The following is a 21,027-nucleotide window of genomic DNA, read 5'->3' as shown; positions in this document are numbered from 1 at the left end:
TTTCTGCTGAAAAGTCAGCAATAGCCTTATGGGATTTTCCTTGTATGTAACTATTTACTTCTATCTTGCTGCTTTTAAGATTCTTTCTTTATCTTTAATTTTTGCTATTTTAATTATCATGTGTCTTGGTGTGGACCTCTTGGGTTCATCTTTTTGGGCCTCTCTGTACTTCCTGGACCTGGATGTCTGTTTCCTTTCCCAGGTTAGGGATGTTTTCAGCTATTATTTCTTCAAAAAAGTTCTCTGCCCCTTTCTGTCTCTCTTCTCCTTCTGGGACCCCTATAATGCCAATGTTAGTACACTTGATCAGAGGTCTCTTAAACTATCATCAATTTTTAAAATTCTTTCTTCTTTTCTCTGTTCAGCTTGGGTGATTTCCACTACTCTGTCTTCCAGATCACTGATCCATGTCTCCTTATTATCTAATCTACTCTTGATTCCTTCTGGTGTAATTTTTATTTCAGTTATTGTATTCCTCAGCTTGTTTGGTTGTTCTTTATACTTTCTAACTCTGTTGAAACTCTCATTGTGTTCATCCATTCTTCTCCCAAGTTTGGTAAGCATCTTTATGATCATTACCTTTAACTCTTTATCTAGGCGATCGCTTATCTTCATTTCGCTCAGTGTTTCTGGGGTTTTAACTTGTTTCTTCATTTGGAACATATTCTTCTCTCTCTTCATTCTGTCCAATTCTCTGTTCATTTCTACACGTTGGGTAGGTTGGTTATATTTCCTGATCTTTAAAAAGTGGCTTTATGAAAGAGATGTACTATGGGACCCAGCAGCATGCTCTCCTCGGTCCCCAGAGTTCCATGCTCTAGCAATGCCCCCTTCGTGGGTTGTGTGCGCCCTCCTCTTATGGTGGGGCTGACTGCTGTAAGCGTGCTAGTAGGCGGGGCTGGCCCCTCCCCAGTTGGCTATGAGGTCATCCCTTGTGCTGTGGCGTCAAGGCCTGCTGGGAGATGAGGTAGGCTTCCAGTGTGGTTGGCTATGTAGCCTGGGGAGGTGCAGGACTGGGACTGGCCTGCTGGAGGATGGGGCCAGGTCCCTGTGCAGCTGTTTGCACAGCCTGGGGGCTTGAGGGCTGGTGCTAGCCGCTGGTGGGTGGGGCTGGGCCCTGGCTCTAAATAGGCTGGAGAGAGGATTCCAAAATGGCGCTTGCCAGCATAGTGTTATCATGGTAGGAGGAGCTCCCAAAACTGTGTTGCCACTGTGTCCAGCCCTAGGGTGAGTCCCAGTTGCCTCCTGCCTCTCTGGTAGGCTCTTCAGGATCAGAAAGTAGGTGTGACCCAGGCTCTTTTCAAACCACTGCCTCTGTACTGGGACTCAGAGTGTGCGAGAGTTTGCATGTGCCCTTTAAGGGCGAAATCTCTGTTTCCTATAGGCCTGTGGCTCTCCTGAACATAAGCCCTCCTGGTTTTCAAAGCTAGATGTTGTGCAGGCTTGCCTTCCCAGTGCAGAGCCCCTGGGCTGGGGAGCCTGATGTGGGGCTCAGACCCCTCACTCCTTAGGGAGTACCTCTACAATTGTAGTACTCTACCCAGTTGTGGGTCACTAACCCCCAGGGTGTGAGTCCTGACTATACTGTACTCTATGCTATATCTCTGCCCCTCCTACTCATCTCATTGTGTTTCCTTCTTTATGTCTTTAGTTGTGAAGATCTTTTCTGCTAGTCTTCAGGTTGTTCTCCTAGATAGTTGTTATATAAGTAGTTGTAATTTTGGTGTGTCTGTGGGAGGAGGTAAGTTCAGATTCCTCCTACTTCAGCCTCTTGGCCACGTCTTATATCAGTCTCATTCTTGTTCATCCTAAGATTCCTTCTTCACACAAAATTCCAAGCATTAACTATAACTCAGTTGAAGTTGGTACAAGTTGGCCATGTTTCCTAAAATGAGTGCTTTTAGGAAAAATGTCATAGAGCAATCTGGTTGTAGAACTTGTGTATAGGGAGGCAATTTTTGTCTCTCTCCCAAAATAAAAATATCTTTTGGGAATTGTTCCAAGGAAATTAGTTGTATGAAGTTGATTATCTTTATAACCTTAAAAAGTATGTTTCTTTTGCTTTTTTAAAGCTAGAAGTCCAAAGTATCAAAGTAGATACATTCCTTATATCAAAATTTATTTCCATCATGTGGCTCACTCTTCTACCTCCAGGAAAATAAAGATATGGATTTATATTTTTATTTCTTTTTCTTTTTAAAATTTATTTATTTATTTATTTATTTATTTATTTATTTATTTTTGGCTGTGTTGGGTCTTCGTGTCTGTGCGAGGGCTTTCTCTAGTTGTGGCAAGCGGGGGCCACTCTTCATCGCAGTGCGCGGGCCTCTCACTATCACGGCCTCTCTTGTTGCGGAGCACAGGCTCCAGACGCGCAGGCTCAGTAGTTGTGGCTCACGGACCCAGTTGCTCCGCAGCATGGGGGATCTTCCCAGACCAGGGCTCGAACCCGTATCCCCTGCATTGGCAGGCAAATTCTTAACCACTGTGCCACCAGGGAAGCCCAGATATGGATTTATTAACCTATTTTCAATTTTTTTTTTTTGCCACTTCACAACTTTTGTTTGTGGTCCCTGTGCTTTGTCTTGAAAATACCTTCTCCCTCTGCCCTAACAGTGGGTCGCTAGGGGATAGCATAAAATAGAAGACATCCCTCCCTATTGCACATGGACCCTATATATAGGGTCCCCTGGCTAAGGCTGGGGGAACTCTTGGTACATTCTCAGATCCCTGTTCAGGAGGGGGATGGGTGACTGGAGTAGCATTACGTGTGAGAGCAGGACCTCCAGGGCAGCCACTCTGGTCCTGTGCTTCCTGGTCCTTTGTGGCTTCCTGGTCCCACCTCTAGCCCCAGTCTTCCCTCAGTGACATCCCCAATGCATCTTTTTTTTTGCAGTACGCAGGCCTCTCACTGTTGTGGCCTCTCCCGTTGCGGAGCACAGGCTCCGGACGCGCAGGCTCAGCGGCCATGGCTCACGGGCCCAGCCGCTCCGCGGCATGTGGGATCTTCCCGGACCGGGGCACGAACCCGTGTCCCCTGCGTCGGCAGGTGGACTCTCAACCACTGCGCCACCAGGGAAGCCCTCCAATGCATCTTTTTAAATGTATTTATACTTGATCCTAAAGTAATGTGGTTTAGATGGAAAAATTATTCGGATTTATCAAACCTAGAGATTTTTGTCACAGATCAAAGAAGGTTCAAAACCAGAAATCCGTTACCTTCTAAAGTAGAAGAACTTTACAATAAACTTTAGATGCATCATATGTCCAAAGGAAGCTCTTCGTGTTTTATAAAGGGCAGTTCGGAATAGAAGATAGGAGGGGTCTATTGGTTTGTTTAATGTTTTCAGAGCTCTTGATATGTACCTAGAGTAATTATCAGAAACATCATCTGTAGTGCCAGACTCCCTGAATTCAGCTTGGAGAAGTTGCTTAACCTTGCTTTTTCTTTGTTGCCTCATTGTAATGAGCTATTGTAAGGAATTTTTATTTATTAATTTACATAATTGTGAGCATTATACACTTACATATATGCATGTATGTCCGCATACATAATACACACTCTCATATATAGCACTTTAGTCTAAGAAAATGGTAAGCACTGTACATCTTATATATTTATCATTACAAATTAAACTTAATACCATTCCTTAAATGTTTACCAGCTTCAGATCTTTTCTCATGGAAGAGTATTAAAATTTATGTAGGGCTTCCGTGGTGGCGCAGTGGTTGGGAGTCCGCCTGCCAATGCAGGGGATGCAGGTTTGTGGCCCGGTCCGGGAGGATCCCACATGCCGCGGAGCGGCTGGGCCTGTGGGCCATGGCTGCTGAGCCTGCGCGTCCGGAGCCTGTGCTCCGCAGCGGCAGAGGCCACAGCAGTGAGAGGCCCGCATACAGAAAAAAAAAAAATTATGTAAATGTTTATATATCATAATTACCTATTTTTTCTTTTTGTAAATAGGTTTCTTGAAAAAGCTGTTTGATCAAGAAAAGAAACTCTCAATTTGTTCAGATCCAAAAAGAATAGATCAATTTGAAATATTCTTCATAAAAGGGCTATAAAAGGCAGCAGTGCTAAGAAACACGAATTTATGAATATAGCCACATGCTTTTTTTTCCTTTCAGTTTGATTTAAATTTAATATCTTCCAACAATGGAAAATGATTTACAATAAAGAGATGAACTGGAAGGAGTAGGAAAATGGAAACAAGATGTCATTGCTTTTTACTCTCCAACAGATTTACCATCTGTTTTAAAATGATGTTTGAAAAATAAAATGATGTTTGACCATCCACAGTAAATGAAACAAAATGCTTTTTAAAAAATAAAGTAAAATAATGTAACACTTTAAACTATTTTTACTACCAAACTCTCCTTTCCCTGTGAACACATTCATCTTACTGAGCAAAGGTTTATTTAAGCTACACGTACATCTATGTTGTTTTTAGCTCATTTCCTTTTTGAAAAAGCAATTGGTGAGTTTATTTCCCAGCCTAGCTGTTATAATAAAATATGAAAGGCATTTCTGCTTTGGCCTCAAGTATAGCATTATTGAAAGCTACGAGAGTCCCAGCGAAATATAGGACAGCATAAAATTAGAAACTGCTGGTGTTTCCTTAGCAGCAGTTACTGCGCCTGCACTCTTTCCCCCTCTTGCTACTGGCAGGGATCTGAAAGTCACCGCTGTGTACCAGACAACAAACTCTAAGTGTGTTTCTTAAATAATAGCTTCATTGAGAGATTATTCACATAGCATAAAAGTTACCCTTTTAAAGTATAAAATTCAGTAGGTTTTAGTGTATTCACAGAGTAACCATCATCATTATAAATTGAGAACATATTCTTCACTCCAAAAAGAAACCCAGTGCCCATTAATAGTCACTCCTCATTCCCCCATCTGCCCTTCCACTAGCAACCACTAATCTATATTCTGTCTCTGTGGATTTGCCTATTACAGACTTTTCACATAAATGGAATTATACAATATGTGGTCTTTTGTGACAGCTTCTTTCACTTAACATAATGATTTCAAGGTTTATCCATGTTGAAGCCTGTGTCAATACTTCATTCCTTTTTATTGCCCAGTAATATTTTATCACATGGATATGCCGATATGTTTATCCATTCACCAGCTGATGGACATTTGCGTTTCGCACTTGTTGACTATTAGGAATAACAATGCTATTCACATTCATGGATAAGTTTTTATATTGGACATATGTTTTCATTTTTCTTGAGTATATACATAGGAGTGGAATTGCTGAGTCACATGGTAACTCTGTGCTTAACTTTTTGAGGAACTGCCAGACTATTTTCTAAAGTGGCTGCACTGTTTTACATTCCCATCAGCAGTGTATGAGTATTCCAACTTCTTCACATCCTTTCCAACATTTGTTATTATCTGTCTTTTTGATTATAACCATTCTAATAGATGTGAAGTGGAATCTTACTGTGGTTTTGATTTGCATTTCTCTGATGGCTAATGATGTTGAGCATTTTTTCATATGCTTATCATCCATTTGCATGTCTTTTCTGCAGAAACATCTTTTCAAATGCTCTTTTTAAAAATTGGGGTTTTTGTCTTCTTGTTATTGAATTTAAAATTTCTTTATATACTCTGGATACAAGTTCCATATCAGATATATGACTTGCAAATGTTTTCTCCCATTCTGTAGGTTGTCTTTCACTTTCTTGATGGCATTTTTGAAGCATTAAAATTTTTTATTTTGATGAAGCCCAGTTTATTTTTTTTCCTTTGGTTGCTTGTACTTTTAATGTCATATCTTAGAAACCATTCCTCAAGATTCACAAAAATTTACTTCTATTTTTTTCTAAGACTTTTACAGCTTTATCTTACATATAGGTCTGTGATCCTTTTTGTGTGTGTGTGTGTGTCTGCATTAGTCTTGGTTGCTGCACACGGGCTTTCTCTAGTTGTGGCAACTGGGGGCTACTCATCGTTGTGGTGCTTGTGGTCCTCATTGTGGTGGCTTCTCTTGTTGTGGAGAACGGGCTCTAAGCGCGCAGGCTTCAGTAGTTGCTCCGCGGCATGTGGGATCTTCTCGGACCAGGGATCCAACCCATGTCCCCTGCATTGGCAGGCGGATTCTTAACCACTGCGCCACCAGGAAGTCCATGCAGTCCTTTATGAGTTAACTTTTATATGTGGTGTGAAGTAGGAGCTCAAGTTAATTTTTTGCATGTGGATATCCATTTTATTGAAAGACTCTCTCTTTCCCATTGAATTTTCTTGACATCTTTGTTGAAAATCAGTTGTCCGTAAATGTAAGGATTTTTTTTCTGGGCTTTAATTCTATTCTGTTGATCTGTATGTCTGTTCTTATACAGTAACACACTGTCCTGATTGCTGTAGCTGTGTGGTATGTTTTAAAATCAGGCAGTGTCAGTCCTCCAACTTTGTTCTTTTTCAAGACTGTTTTGGCTATTTTGGGTCCCTTGCATTTCTATATGAATTTTAGGATCAGCTTGACAATTTCTGCAGTTGTGTGTAGCTTTCATATCTTTATCTATGCATGTACAAATATGTCCTCTTCAACACATTTTATACTTTTAAACAAAATTACAGTGATGTGTTTTTCTGCAACTTTCTTCCTTCCCCCAACATTTTATTATGAAAAATTTTAAATATGGAGATTAGTTGAAAGAATCATACAGTGAACACCCATATATCCTCCCACCCCCCAGTCTATATTCTATAGGTTACATTTTGGTATATTCACTTTATCATATAACTCACCATTCCTATCTGTAACCAGCTAGTCCATCTATCTATCAAATCACCTTATTATTTTGTGCATTTCAAAGCAAATTGCATATGCTATCAGTACACTTCACCTTTAAAGACTTCAGCATGTGTATTGTTAACTAGCGTTCAATTTTTCTACAGCTTTTTAATGTAAAGTGAAATGCACAAATCTTGAGTATACATTCTGGTGAGTTTGACACATATATTCACCAGTGTAACCCTAACCTTTATCAAGGTATAGAATATTTTCATAACTCCAAAAAATTCTATATGCTCTCTCCCAGTCAATTCCTGTCCTTAACCCATTCCAAAAGCAATCAGTTTTTTTTTCACCATGGATTTAGTTGTTATAGAACTTTATACTCTTGTGCAAGGCTTATTTCACTCAGCATAATGTTTTTGAGATTCATTCATACTGTTCATTCATTCATACTCTTTGAGGTTCATTCATTCTATTGTATGAATCGATAGTTCGTTTTTTTTTAATTGCTGAGTATAGCATCCATTGTATGGATTGCCCACAGTTTATTTATACATTCTCCTGTGGATGGGTAAATTTCCACTTATCTTATCTAAAAAGTTCTGATAACTGGCTTTTGTTTATATTGAAGTTATAATTGTTGTAATAATAATATAGTAATCTGGAAGCTTTGTAAATGTAGAAGTACTTTCTGAATTAAATAAGTACATTTTTTTCAGAGTCTTTAAGTAACCTATACTAGAGATTATGAAGACTAGTTGTGTTCATTTACCACAAAGGACTAAAATTTAAATCTAAAATAGCAGAGGAGTCTTAGTAACCTCCCTAACTTTGTTTTGTTTGTTTGTTTTTGCGGTACGCGGGCCTCTCACTGCTGTGGCCTCTCCCGTTGCAGAGCACAGGCTCCAGACACACAGGCCCAGTGGCCATGGCTCACAGGCCCAGCCTCTCTGCGGCATGGGGGATCTTCCCGGGCCGGGGCACGAACCCGTGTCCCCTGCATCGGCAGGCGGACTCTCAACCACTGCGCCAACAGGGAAGCCCCTCCCTAACTTTATTGCTTTCTCTTCCTTTACAGCGGGACTTCTCAAACTTTCATGTTTATATGAATAACCCCAATCACCAGGGGATCTTGTTAAAATGCAAATTCTGATTTGGTAAGTTTGGGGTAGAACCCAAGATTCTGCATTTCTAATAAGCTCCCAGGTTATGCCAGTGATTCTCATCCATGGAGTAGCAAATGTTTCCAACCAAACTGCACTGCTTATCTTTCTCTGAATCCATCATAAATTTCCATTATGCCATGTCTTAAAATAACTATGTTTAAATTATTCAAGGTCTGAAAGGAAAAGAATCCACAAGGCAAGAATAGGATATTATGAACAAAGAACAGGCAGATTTTTACAAAAGCATCAGGTATTCTATAAATGAAAAACATTTTCATTAAAGTTAAAAAATAATACTTCGATAGAAGGGATTGAATCTTCTCCATTTATTTATCCATATTGCTCATTTAGGACTTAACATGTTACCTAAATGATTACATAATATTTTAATAAATCTGTCCTCATTAATTAGATCCTAAGACCCTTCAGAGAAGAACATTGGTTTATACCTCCTTTCTTTCTCATTGCCATGTATAATGGGTATTAAATAATGTTTGATGAAGAAGATGAGGTTGTTTTAAGCTGCAAATAACAGAAAATCCACCTCAAAGTGGTATAAACAATTTGAGAATTTATTATCTTACTTATCTTACATAAGAATTCTAGAGGTAGAGTTCATGGAATATTTGACTGAGATGCTGGCTCCGTTTCTTTGTGTTTCTCCTGGCTTTTGCCCTCCTCAATTTGTCAGCTTTGTCCTCATGCTTGCTTTCTTCATGGTGGTGAGATGGCTTCTAGCAGCAGCTAAAACTGCAATTTTCCTTGTTTATGTCCCAAATGACATAAAAACCTCTCCTCTAACCATAGAATAAAAATCTTTCCCTGTAGTGTAATTAGTTTTAATACACAGTTGCTAGGGAAATGCCATGCATGGCAATAGGATGGATCATCTTTCCCTCTGTTAGTGTGCTACATGGGGGAAAGGAGTGAATACCTGAACAAATAAGTTTTCTTTTAGGAAGGGAAGTAGAGGAATGAATGCTCAGTATGCAACCAATAATGCCTCAATCATGAATAGGCAAATTTCAGATTCAATAAAAATTTTGAAAGTTGTATAATGTCATGCTAGAATACAAATGGAAAATAGGAAAAAAAAAAACCAACTGCAGTCATTATACATTTATCTTTCTTTGTATTTGCTAGAATTATTTGTTAAATAATTGTTGTATGTTAAAAAAAACCCAATTTAAACTGGCTTTAGTTGTAAAAGCAGTTTTTATTGAAAGATAAAGGGGTCACAGACAGAAAAATAATGCTGAAGGCAGAATAGAGATATAGATCAATCTGAAAAACCTGGCATCAAAGGTGTAAAAGTCATGAGAGCTCACTTTCAATCTCTTCTCCTTTCTGAGCAATTCTCTTTTCTTTCTGTCTCTGCAGATTAACTGCCTTTGCTTCCCTATTCCACCCAAAGGGAAACAAGACTGCTGATAGCTCCAGAATTTTTTACTTATAGCTTTAGCAGCTACTGGAGAGTAACTGGCTCAACTCTTTGGATCCAAAGTCCACATATTCTTAGATGTGCTCTGATCCACCCAGATGCCCACTTCCAGAAGTAATTATGGCCAGGGGTGCAAGGTTACATTTTGCAAGATGCTTGCTCCCACAATAACAATATGGGTGCTGGGCAAATAATACTAGAGGTATCCTGTACACTAATGACAAAAGATTTAGGATATTCATTATCTTCATATTATGTACCCCATAAAGAAATGACACTTAGTGCTGAAGTAAGGCAGGAGTTAGGAGATTGCATTTTTGGCTACTAAGTAACATTAGGTTTTTAAGTGGCAAGCTGATCCCATATATTTCACTCCCTGATAGAATAATAATTGGCAGTAGGAGATTGACCTTACACGGAATGAGAAAGAAGGAGCACCAAAAGTTCTCCATGTTCAAAAATATTTCCCACACATTCTGTAAGTTAAATACTGTTGTGCCTTAATGAGTCTGGGCCTGTCAGAGCTGATGCTTAATAAATATTTAGTATGAGGAATTAAATATTTAAAATAAATCCTTATTTTAAATAAAAATGAAACTTTTAAAATTGTAAAAAAGTAAGGTGTGGTTGTGGTTAAAATTTAAGAAATGCAAGGACTTCTCTGGTGGTCCAGCAGGTAAGACTCCGCACTCCCAATGCAGGGAGCCCAGGTTTGATCCCTGAGCAGGGAACTATATCCTGCATGCATGCCACAACTAAGACTCCCCATGCTGCAACAAAGATCCCGCATGCTGCAACTAAGACCCAGTGCAGCCAAAACAAATAAATAAATATTAAAAAGTAAAATACAAATAGTGCAAAAATACCTATATTGGGACTTCCCTGGTGGCACAGTGGTTAAGAATCCGCCTGTCAATGCAGGGGACGTGGGTTTGAGCCCTGGTCTGGGAAGATCCCACATGCCATGGAGCAACTAAGCCCGTGCACCACAACTACTAAGCCCACACTCTAGAGCCCTAGAGCCACAACTACTGAGCCCATGTGCCACAACTACTGAAGCCCATACACCTAGAGCCCATGCTCCTCAACAAGAGAAGCCACCGCAATGAGAAGCCTATGCACCACAACAAAGAGTAGCCCCCACCTGCCGCAACTAGAGAAAGCCCGCACACAGCAACGAAGACCCAACACAGCCATAAATAAATAAATAAATAAATAAATTTTTAAAAAGGACCTATATTAAAAGTAAAATTCTTTCTTCATACTGACTCCAGAAAGTAACCTCAGTTAGGAGCTTTTGATGTGTCCTCCTTTTTATCTCATTGTTTTTGTTTTATTTTATTTTATGCTTTTTAACTTGTAAAAATAATTTTAAAATTAATATACCTTTATAATAAAGCTAAACAATACAAGAATGTATAAAGAGGTATAATCTCCCTTTCCTTCCAACCTCAATTGGCTGGCTGGCAAAACAGTTTTAACAACTTGGGTTACATCCCTCTATCCCATTCTGCATACTTATGTACACTTATTTGGCTTTTCTGTTAAAAAATAATGGGGGGGAGCTGTGGAGAGAATCACATATTTGAATCTGTAACTTCTGTGCGTTGTGGTCTGTCCTCTAGACCTTTGTCATCCAGTACTGTAATCACTAGCCACGAGTAACTTTTGAACACTTGCAATGTAGCTAGTTTGAATTAAACTGACTGAAGTATAAAATACACACCAGATTTCTAAGACTTAGTACAAAAAAAGAGAATGTAAAATATTTCACACAAAATTTTTTTATTAATTACATGTTATAGTGATAATATTTGGGGTATATTGGATTAAATAAAATAGATTATTAAAATTAATTTCATTTATTTCCTTTTACTGTTTTTAATGTAGCTACTAAAAACTTAAAATTACACATGTGTCTCACATTACCTTTCTACTGGACAGTGTTGCTCTGAATAGATGAAGATCCTAACACTTTAATAGTTGCGTAATAGTCTGTAACAGGGATGTGAAACAATTCATTCACCATTTCCCATTGATTACATCCAAATTTTTGGTAGCTCGTTTTATCTGTTTGTGTGTTTCACTACTGTATCAATTATTTTTTTCTGTGAAACAAGTCATCTAAATTAGTGACTTAAAGCAACAAATATTTATTATTTCTTACAATTCTGAGAATTGGCTGGTCAGTTCTAGTCTGGGCCAGCTCAGCTGGGACTAGATGGTTTAGGATGGCCTCACTCATATCTGGGGCCTCAACTAGGATGGTTGGGATAACCAGGGCCTTCTCCACATGATCTCTCATCCTCCAAGAGGCTGGTTATTAGCAAGAATGAGCAAGCTCCAGTTTGCAATTGCTTTCTTTTTTTTTTTTTTTCAACATTTATTTATTTATTTGGCTGCACTGGGTCTTAGTTGTGGCAAATGGGATCTTCATTGCCATGTGTGGGATCTTCATTGCAGCATGTGGGATCTAGCTCCCTGACCAGGGATTGAACCTGGGCCCCCTGCATTGGGAGTACGGAATCTTAACCACTGGACCACCAGGGAAGTCCCTGCAATTACTTTTAAGCTTCTGTTTGAGCCACACTTGTATCATCCCATTGGTGGAAGGAAGTCACATGGCCAAGTCCAGGATTCAAGAGGTAGAGAAATAGACTTTAACTCTCAATGGGAGGAGCAGCAAATCACACTGCAAAAAGGGCAAGCATACCAGGAGGTGTGAACAAGTTAAAGGCAGTTACTACAACAATCTATGATAGGCACAATAAGTAATACCCAGTGTCCTCAGTGTATTTATCTTGCATTTCGATGCCTTTATTTCTGTAGGATAGACTCCCCAAAACTGAGACTGTTAGCTCAAATATTTTCCAAATTTGTTGAAGTAATTTATATTCCCACCAGCATCTGAGTTTCCTTTACTCATCCTTTTCAATACCAGATATTATCACTCTTTATGATTTTTGCCAATCAGTGTCAAGTGATATCTTATTCTTGTTTTTTTTTAAATTTTATAAACTTATTTATTTTATTTTATTTTTGGCTGTGTTAGGTCTTTGTTTCTGTGCGAGGGCTTTCTCTAGTTGCGGCGAGCAGGGGCCACTGTTCATCCCGGTGCACGGGCTTCTCACTGTCGCGGCCTCTCTTGTTGCGGAGCACAGGCTCCAGACACACAAGTTCAGTAGCTGTGGTGCACGGGCCCAGTTGCTCCGCGGCATGTGGGATCCTCCCAGACCAGGGCTCGAACCCATGTCCCATGCATTGGCAGGCAGATTCTCAACCACTGCGCCACCAGGGAAGCCCCTTATTCTTGTTTTTATTTACATTTTCCTGACTAGTGAGGCTGAACATCTTTTCATATTTGTATTGAACATTTGAATTTGCTCTTTTGCAACTTGCCTATTTGTATCCCTTTTCCATTTTTCTATTGGTCATTTGTTTCTAATTAGTCTGTAGAAACTTTTTGTATGTTAGGGACTATAACTCATATGTTATAAATATTTTCCCAGTCTATTGTTTGTTTTGATTTTATTTATGCTTCCATGATAGAAAAAACAATTTTCAAATAGTGAAACACTTTCCTTTATGATTCTTCTCCCCCTGCCCAGGTAATCTATCTATCTATCTATCTATCTATCTATCTTACTGTCAGGGTTTTTTTTTATTGAAGTATAGTTGATTTACAATGTTGTGTTAATTTCTGCTGTACAGCAAAGTGATACATATATATACATCTTAAAATATTCTTTTCCATTATGGTTAATCTCAGGATATTGAATATAGTTCCCCATGCTTACAGTAGGACCTTGTTGTTTATCCATTCTATATGTAACAGTTTGCATCTGCTAACCCCAAACTCCCTTTCCATCCCTCTCCCATCCCCCTTCTCCTTGGCAACCATGAGTCTGTTCCCTGTGTCTGTGAGTCTGTTCCTGCTTCATGGATAGGTTCATTTGTGTCGTGTTTTAGATTCCACATATAAGTGATATCATATGGTATTTGTCTTTCTCTTTCTGACTTACTTCACTTAGTATCATAATATCTAGTTTCATCCATGTTGCTGCAAATGACATTATTTCATTCATTTTTATGGCTGAGTAATATTCCATTGTGTTTGTGTGTATGTGTGTGTGTGTGTGTATATATATATATATACACACCATATCTTCTTTATCCATTCACCTGTTGATGGACATTGAGGTTGTTGCCATGTCTTAGCTATTGTGAATAGGCTGCTATAAACATAGGGCTGCATGTATCTTTCTGAATTATAGTTTTGTCCAGATATATGCCAAGGAGTGGGATTGCTGGATCATATGGTAATTCTATTTTTAGTCTTTTGAGGAACCTCCATAATGGCTGCACCAATGATTCTTCTTAATTAAAGTCTCCCCACACACACCTCCATACTTTTATTATTTTATATTTAGATATCTAATTCATTGAAGTTCATTTTTGTACATGATATGAGGTAGAGGCTGAGTTTATCAAAATTTTCAATCAGCTATACATAATATAATCCCTGCTACAATGTCTTAATCAGATAGGGTTTTTTGTGTTTTTTTTAAGTATTTTTTTTTAAATTTTATTTATTTTATTTTTGGCTGCGTTGGGTCTTTGTTGCTCCGTGCAGGCTTTTCTCTGGTTGTGGCAAGTGGGGGCTACTCTTCATTGCGGTGCGCAGGCTTCTCATTATGGTGGCTTGTTGTGGAGCATAGGCTCTAGGCACACGGGCTTCAGTAGTTGTGGCACACGGGCTCAGTAGTTGTGGCTTGTGGACTCTAGAGCACAGGCTCAGTAGTTGTGGTGCATGGGCTTTGTTGCTCCATGGCATGTGGGATCTTCTCTGTCCAGGGCTCAAACCTGTGTCCCCTGCATTAGCAGGTGGATTCTTAACCACTGTGCCACCTGGGAAGCCCCAGATAGGTTTTTTTTATTTTTATTTATTTTATTTTATTTTTTTTTTTTTGTGGTACGCAGGCCTCTCACTGTTGTGGCCTCTCCCATTGCGGAGCACAGGCTCCGGACGCGCAGGCTCAGCGGCCATGGCTCACGGGCCCAGCCACTCCGCGGCATGTGGGATCTTCCCGGACCGGGGCACGAACCCGTGTCCCCTGCATTGGCAGGCGGACTCTCAACCACTGCGCCACCAGGGAAGCCCTATTTTTATTTTTTTCATGTAACATGAAGAATAGAAGCAAAAGATCAGGACTGGTGTGTGGCTCTACCATGCCATCAAGGATCTAGGCTGCTTCTCACTTTCTGTTCCACAATCCTTAGATTATGATTTTCTTTCTCATGAAATACAGTTTCTATACTCTAAGCATCACATTTATGTTATAGACAGGAAGAATTTTTCAGGGAGAAAGGTAAGAGGCAAGTTCTTTTTTATCAGAAAACAATAGCTTTCCTGGAAGTCCTACCCATTAGACTTATAATTATGTCTCATTGAGTAGGGCATGGCCACCCTTATTTTCAAGAGAGTCTAGAGAGGTGAATAGTTTTGCCTGGACACATTGCTGTCCTAAACAAAGTCAGGGTCCTGAATGGAAATTGTGTAGGCAGCTATCAGTGTCTGCACTAAGAAATAGGTTTATTTTCTTCCAAATGTATACTCAGTTATTCCAGCACCATGTAATATATAAAACCATCTTGGTCCTTTGGTGGATTCTAATGTATAGTTTAATCAATTCTGGACTCTCCCTACTTTCTGCCGATCTATTTGTCTATTCCTGTGCCAATAGCGTACTCTTGTTTACTATAGCTTCATTTTAAGTTGAATTACGGTAAGACATGTCTTCCTTTGCTGGTCTTCTTTTCCAAATATTCTTAACTATTCTCATGTATTCTTCCATATGAATGTTAAAGTTACTGTCCAGTAAAATCAATGTATCAATCAGTACATTATTGATGTAAAATCAGTGTATTCTGACTGGAATTGCATTTTTATGTCAAGTTTTAAAAATAAATGTATTCTGGTTGGATTGTTAATTTGGGAACAATTGACATCTTTATGATTTTAATTCTTCTTATTCAAGAACATGGTATATGTCTCCTTTTTTTTTTTTTCTTTTTTTTTTTCTTTTTTCTTTTTGCGGTATGCGGGCCTCTCACTGTTGTGGCCTCCCCCGTTGCGGAGCACAGGCTCCGGATGCGCAGGCCCAGCGGCCATGGCTCACGGGCCCAGCCGCTCCGCGGCATATGGGATCCTCCCAGACCGGGGCACGAACCCGTATCCCCTGCATCGGCAGGCGGACTCTCAACCACTTGCGCCACCAGGGAGGCCCTCCTTTTTTTAAAGTAGTATTTTATGTCATTTTAAAAGGTCTAAGTTTTTATTTTTATGTAGCCAAAATTTATAAAAATTTTTTCTGTATACAGTCTGAATTTGGTAACACATGCTTGGAAAGGCCTTTTCCACTCCAGGGTTATAAAAATATTCATCCATGTTCCCCTTAGTATTTTTATACTTTCATATTTTATCTTTAAATTTTGATACATATGGACTTTATTTTGGTACAAAGTAATGATTCAGCTTTTTAAAAAAGTCTAACCAGTTGTCTCATTACATTTATTGAATAAGTCATCTTTCTCCCACTGATCTGGAATGCTAGTTTTATCATATATTGAATTCGATATGTATTTGGGTCCAGATTTGGTTTTGCACTTTGTCCTGTTTCTATACTAATACAGTAAACATTCAGCCTCTTTATAGTAGTAGGTGATTTCATCAAGATGATTAACCTTTAATTCCCTGTGAATTCAGTATTTTTCTTCCATTTTGAGATAAGGAAGATGAGCCTAGCAAAGGTTATTTCTCATATGTTTGGATTTGGCAGAGAAGTCACTTGTCCTTTTCCCAGGAATGGCAGCTAGTCTTCATTACCTTAGGGTAGGGATGAGCATCTATATTAGAGGACACAGATGAGGTTCTGAGGTATTTTTACGGTATTAACTCAGAGACCAAGGAATGCCTGTGTCCCCTCCTCCCTTTGATGTCCCAGATTGAGGAAGCTTTAGGGAGCTACATATAAGGATGAGAATGCAATAACTCCCACTATGGAGCTATTATGTTTTTTTCTCCCTTTTCCAAAACTAACATGGCACAGTCTTCAGAGGAGACCCCAGTAACAGGCAGAAAAGAAGAGAGACCTGAGCCAGGAAGAAGCAGCAAATAGGCCCAATAAATGCCTTGGACTCTGACCAGTCATATTAACCACTCATCCTAAGAGCTTATGGGGGACTTCCCTGGTGGTGCAGTGGTTAAGAATCCGCCTGCCAATGCAGGGGATAGGGGTTTGATCCCTGGTCCAGGAAGATCCCACATGCCACGGAGCAACTAAGCACAGCTACTGAAGTCTGTGTGCCTAGAGCCCATGCTCAACAAGAGAACAAGAGAAGCCACTGCAATGAGAAGCCCGTGCACTGCAACGAAGAGAGGAGTAACCCCAGCTTGCTGCAACTAGAGAAAGCCCGTGAGCAGCAGCGAAGACCCAACACAGCCAAAAGTAAATAAATTGAATACGTAAATTTTTAAAAAAAGAGCTTATGGGCCCAGGAAAGCCTTTTGGGGTTGGTAGCATGAGGAGGTGGAGCAGAAGTGTTCCCTTCCCTGAAATCTGCAAAAGTAAACCATATACCTCCAGTGTAACCAAAATGTTCCAGAGATTAAAAGTGAAGGTGGGGCTGGTAGTAGTTGTGGTTAGAGCCAATGTCCCCTTAGTCTTTTTGTGTTCTCAGCCTATGCATTTTCACACCTTTTACAAACCCCAGTTCCTCAGAATTTCTCACTAGAAAGTTCAAGAATTACCTTTAGGGTATTTAAAAAAATTTTTTTTTTCTTTGCGGTACGCGGGCCTCTCACTGCTGTGGCCTCTCCCACCGCGGAGCACAGGCTCCAGACGCGCAGGCCCAGCGGCCACGGCCCACGGGCCCAGCCGCTCCGCGGCACGTGGGATCCTCCCGGACCGGGGCACGAACCCACGCCCCCTGCATTGGCAGGCGGACCCTCAACCACTGCGCCACCAGGGAAGCCCTGGAACTTTGTTTTCAATGCAGTGGTGGATTCTGAATGGGTGGAGGACAGCAGGAAGGAAGGCTGTGGTATGTGGGAGACAGGAAAGGGGAAGCTAGAGGTAGGAAGTGGGTTCTAACCCTTGGTGGAAGGACCCCAAAACAGCCTATTCAATTTTCTACAGGGCCTAGAATCAGAGAATCACTAAGAATCATATCACATACTACCTACATTTGTACATCATGGTTTTGCTGGTGTTCTTGGTTTCCGGGATTTTGGAAAGGTGAAAATGCTGGCTCTGCCAGGTTAGCATCATTGCTCCATTTTGGCTAGTCTAGTATAGCCAATCTGACCTCTTGACTTAACTGGTATCCCAACCAATCCATGCCCTGCCTTATAAAGAAAAAGAAGGTAAGAGGCAATGAGGAAAATAATAGTTCAGACTTCTTTTCTTAGGTGACACAATTCTCTCTTCCCACTTTCTCTCCTGTCATGAAAATTTGAAGAAAAATTTTAATTTAAAAAAGTCAGTAGAGGGACTTCCCTGGTGGTCCAGTGGTTAAGACTCTGCGCTTCCACTGCAGGGGCATGGGTTCAATTCGTGGTTGGGGCTAAGATCCCACATGCCATGCGGTGCGACCCCCCCCAAAAGAGAAGTCAGTAGAGCCTCACGTTCAAAGATTTTCCACACGCAAAGCAACCCCTAAAATATGTCCTTGGAATCACCAAGGTTTCTCTTGCAAACATTGTAATAACATTTCTCTCTTTTAAAAGATGTGGTTACATATGTTATTAGATCTTTACAGTAACTCTCTTGGGTGAGGCATTTATTACTAAGTCATTTCACAAAAGGAGAAAAAAACAGTACTTTTTGCTTTACTTTAGTAACTTTGGGTTCCTCAGTTTGACATCTCATTCCTAGCACATAGTGGGAGCCCTCAATAAATACTTGTTGGATAAATGCCATTTAAAATATTATCAGGTTTATGAGATTTTTTATTTTATGTACAGTTCCAAAAAATGAAATTCTCTTTTGGCTCCCTCCAATACAGTCTTTTTGAGTAGAAAGAAATCTCTTTGCAATGATTTAGACAAGTAAATTTTTATTTGGAAAAACTGAGTTAGGCTCCTTGAGCTGTTATCCACCCCTGAAAATGTATAGTCAGGCTATCACATATAATTAATAACTTAATTGGCTACATCTTTTCATTCAGGCATGGTAATAAAATAACATTATAGTGAAAAACTTACCTTAGAAGTTTTAAGGAAAAAACGCTTTTAAGTCATTAAAATTTGAACCGAGACAAATAATAACTTCATTACTTTAGAATAATATTTGGCATATGAAAAGTTTGATAGTGAACTATCACACTCTTTAACATTTACTAAGTGATACTTGAAGCCATTATAAATGGGAAAACAATTTATGACTGTATTGCTGCTGAGATTAATACTATCTTTTTCAGATATCTAAAACGTTACAACAAAGACACACATGAGGGCGCTCTAACCAGTCAGAAACTGGAAGTGCATAAGTATTTGTTACCAGGAATTAGAATTTTAAGAAGTTAACGCCACTGCTATACTTTTAGAGATGGGAAAATTAAGGTGCAAAGAGATTGTGAGTCTAAATGCCCTATTTAGGGTAAATACATTGAGTATTAAAAATTTTAAGAAGCTTGTACAGCAGTCCCTTGTTGGTGAATTTATGCTAGAGAATTTTGACTCTCATACTGGCAAGTCTTTATTTAAAATTTTTATGCATGGCATGGGTAAAGATTTATCTATAAGGTGTAAGAAGAAACAATTAGTTAGAATATTTATTTTTATGAATTTTTGCTCCACAAAATGTTACTTGTGCTTTATTTATACTTGAAACTCAACTGATTTCTTTGGTTACGATCCTTAGTCTTTTCCCCATCTCTGATATGTTCCTTGTTTGTTCTTTGGCTTTCAGATAAATATAAAGTTACCAGGCTGCCCACAGATTTTCCAGAGAGAAGGCCTATAAACATCCACAAATATTTTATTATAAAGAAGCTATAATGAGAATATAGAATGTAGGTATCTTTCACCCCTAAAGCAGTAAGTATATGGCAGGATTCGTTTTATAGGCAAATTTTCTTCAACTTAAATACTACCATTGTCACAGGAGGATTTGTTTCATTAGGCGCCCCACACAGCTTGGCCAGTTCCACATTTCAGCTTTTTCAAAGGAGTTTCTTTTCCTTAAATAATAAACTAATTTTTAAAAAAACAGAACAAAGTAAAAAAAGAAAGAAAGAAACAAAACAAGACTCAGGGCTCTGAATGAAAAAGATTTCTCCTTTACGGTGCTAGGTGATGGGAAAGAAAGTATATCATGAATTTTATTTTCTGATTTGTCTTTGTTAATAACATATATATATTTCAGTTCGAGACATGGCTATACATTTGATCACCTGAATTTATTTGTATTTTACAATCAGAAACTAAGCCTTTTCCTGTGCTTGAAAGTACTTGACAATCCTACAATACAAAGCATAAGGTTTTTAAATCAAGGATGCAAATAACAGATTATATTACAAATACTGAATGTTGTGTTTTTATTCATGTTTTGTCTATATTTAGTTAAATATATCAGACAAGTAAAAATATAATAGTATGCATAAGACTCTGTATGATCTGGCCCTGCCCACCTCTTCACTTCCTTTCTTATTACTCACCCTTGAGTCGTTCCACATTAGTCACACTGGTCTTTCTACACAACAAACATACCAACCATCTACCTGGAACAGCACCATTGTACTTTCTGTTCCCTCTGCCTGGAATATTCTTTTTTTTTTTTTTTTTTTTTTTTTTTTTTTTTTTTTGCGGTACGCGGGCCTCTCACTGTTGTGGCCTCTCCCGTTGCGGAGCCAGGCTCCGGACGCGCAGGCTCAGCGGCCATGGCTCACGCGCCCAGCCGCTCCGCGGCATGTGGGATCTTCCGGGACCGGGGCACGAACCCGTGTCCCCTGCATCGGCAGGCGGACTCTCAACCACTGCGCCACCAGGGAAGCCCTGGAATATTCTTATTAATTTATCTTCTTTGATCATCGGAATGAAAACTCTAAGCTAGCAGAGGTCTTGTCTGCCTGGTTTAGTAAAGGTCTCAATAGAAAATAGGTTATATGCTCAGAATAATTTTAGGAAGATTTATTTACAAAGTGGTTATTTATTTACTAAGGGGTTATTTACAAAGATGTGATATAGGGAAACCACAAAGACTCCTACAGTATTCTGGGGCTGGTAGCAGCTGTGATGTTACCATCTTTAGGCCCAAAATGGCTAGAGGAAGTGTTATAGTAGTTAGTAGAACCTAAAAGAGACAGCATGTAAAGTTGCCTCTCTTGGAAGATCAGTGACTTTCATTGGAGAGACACAGCAGGCACAAGGTGCCCTCTCAGTGAGGGAGCTGAAAGAATAAATATCATGATCCCACTTTCCTTCCCACTCTGATCTCCTGCCTGGGCTCCCTGTTGGCCAAACTCAACCAAGGCCTGAGAACCCTTTTGATGTGGTCTGTTAGATCAGCTCCTATGGGCAGAGCACATAATGGAGAAGGGTGGAGAGTGAATCTGGAAGGGTAAATGGAAAACATATGTCAACTGCTGTATTTGTAGCGCCTAGAACATTGCG

The 21,027-nt window shown here is 39.5% G+C and overlaps 1 protein-coding gene across 2 annotated transcripts in view; it reads left to right on the top strand.

Annotated features, from left to right (window-relative positions):
* Positions 1-21,027, top strand: part of LOC309793056 (uncharacterized protein) — a gene marked incomplete at its 5' end in the record, with an annotated part of 50,309 nt that overhangs the window by 2,565 nt on the left and 26,717 nt on the right. Inside the window, one exon of one of the 2 annotated variants that reach the window (XM_082603228.1) lies at positions 3,962-4,011. The exons of the other annotated variant lie outside the window; for it this stretch is intronic. Within the exon in view, the coding sequence (XP_082459354.1) occupies positions 3,962-3,983 (22 nt within the window). The 3' untranslated portion in view covers positions 3,984-4,011. Of the gene's footprint in view, positions 1-3,961; positions 4,012-21,027 lie in introns of those variants that run through there. 2 annotated transcript variants of the gene reach the window in all.

This window comes from Mesoplodon mirus (genome assembly GCF_964341445.2).
Source record: "Mesoplodon mirus genome assembly, chromosome: 18".
NCBI lineage: Eukaryota > Metazoa > Chordata > Mammalia > Artiodactyla > Ziphiidae > Mesoplodon > Mesoplodon mirus.
This window is presented reverse-complemented; position numbering and strand designations above follow the sequence as displayed.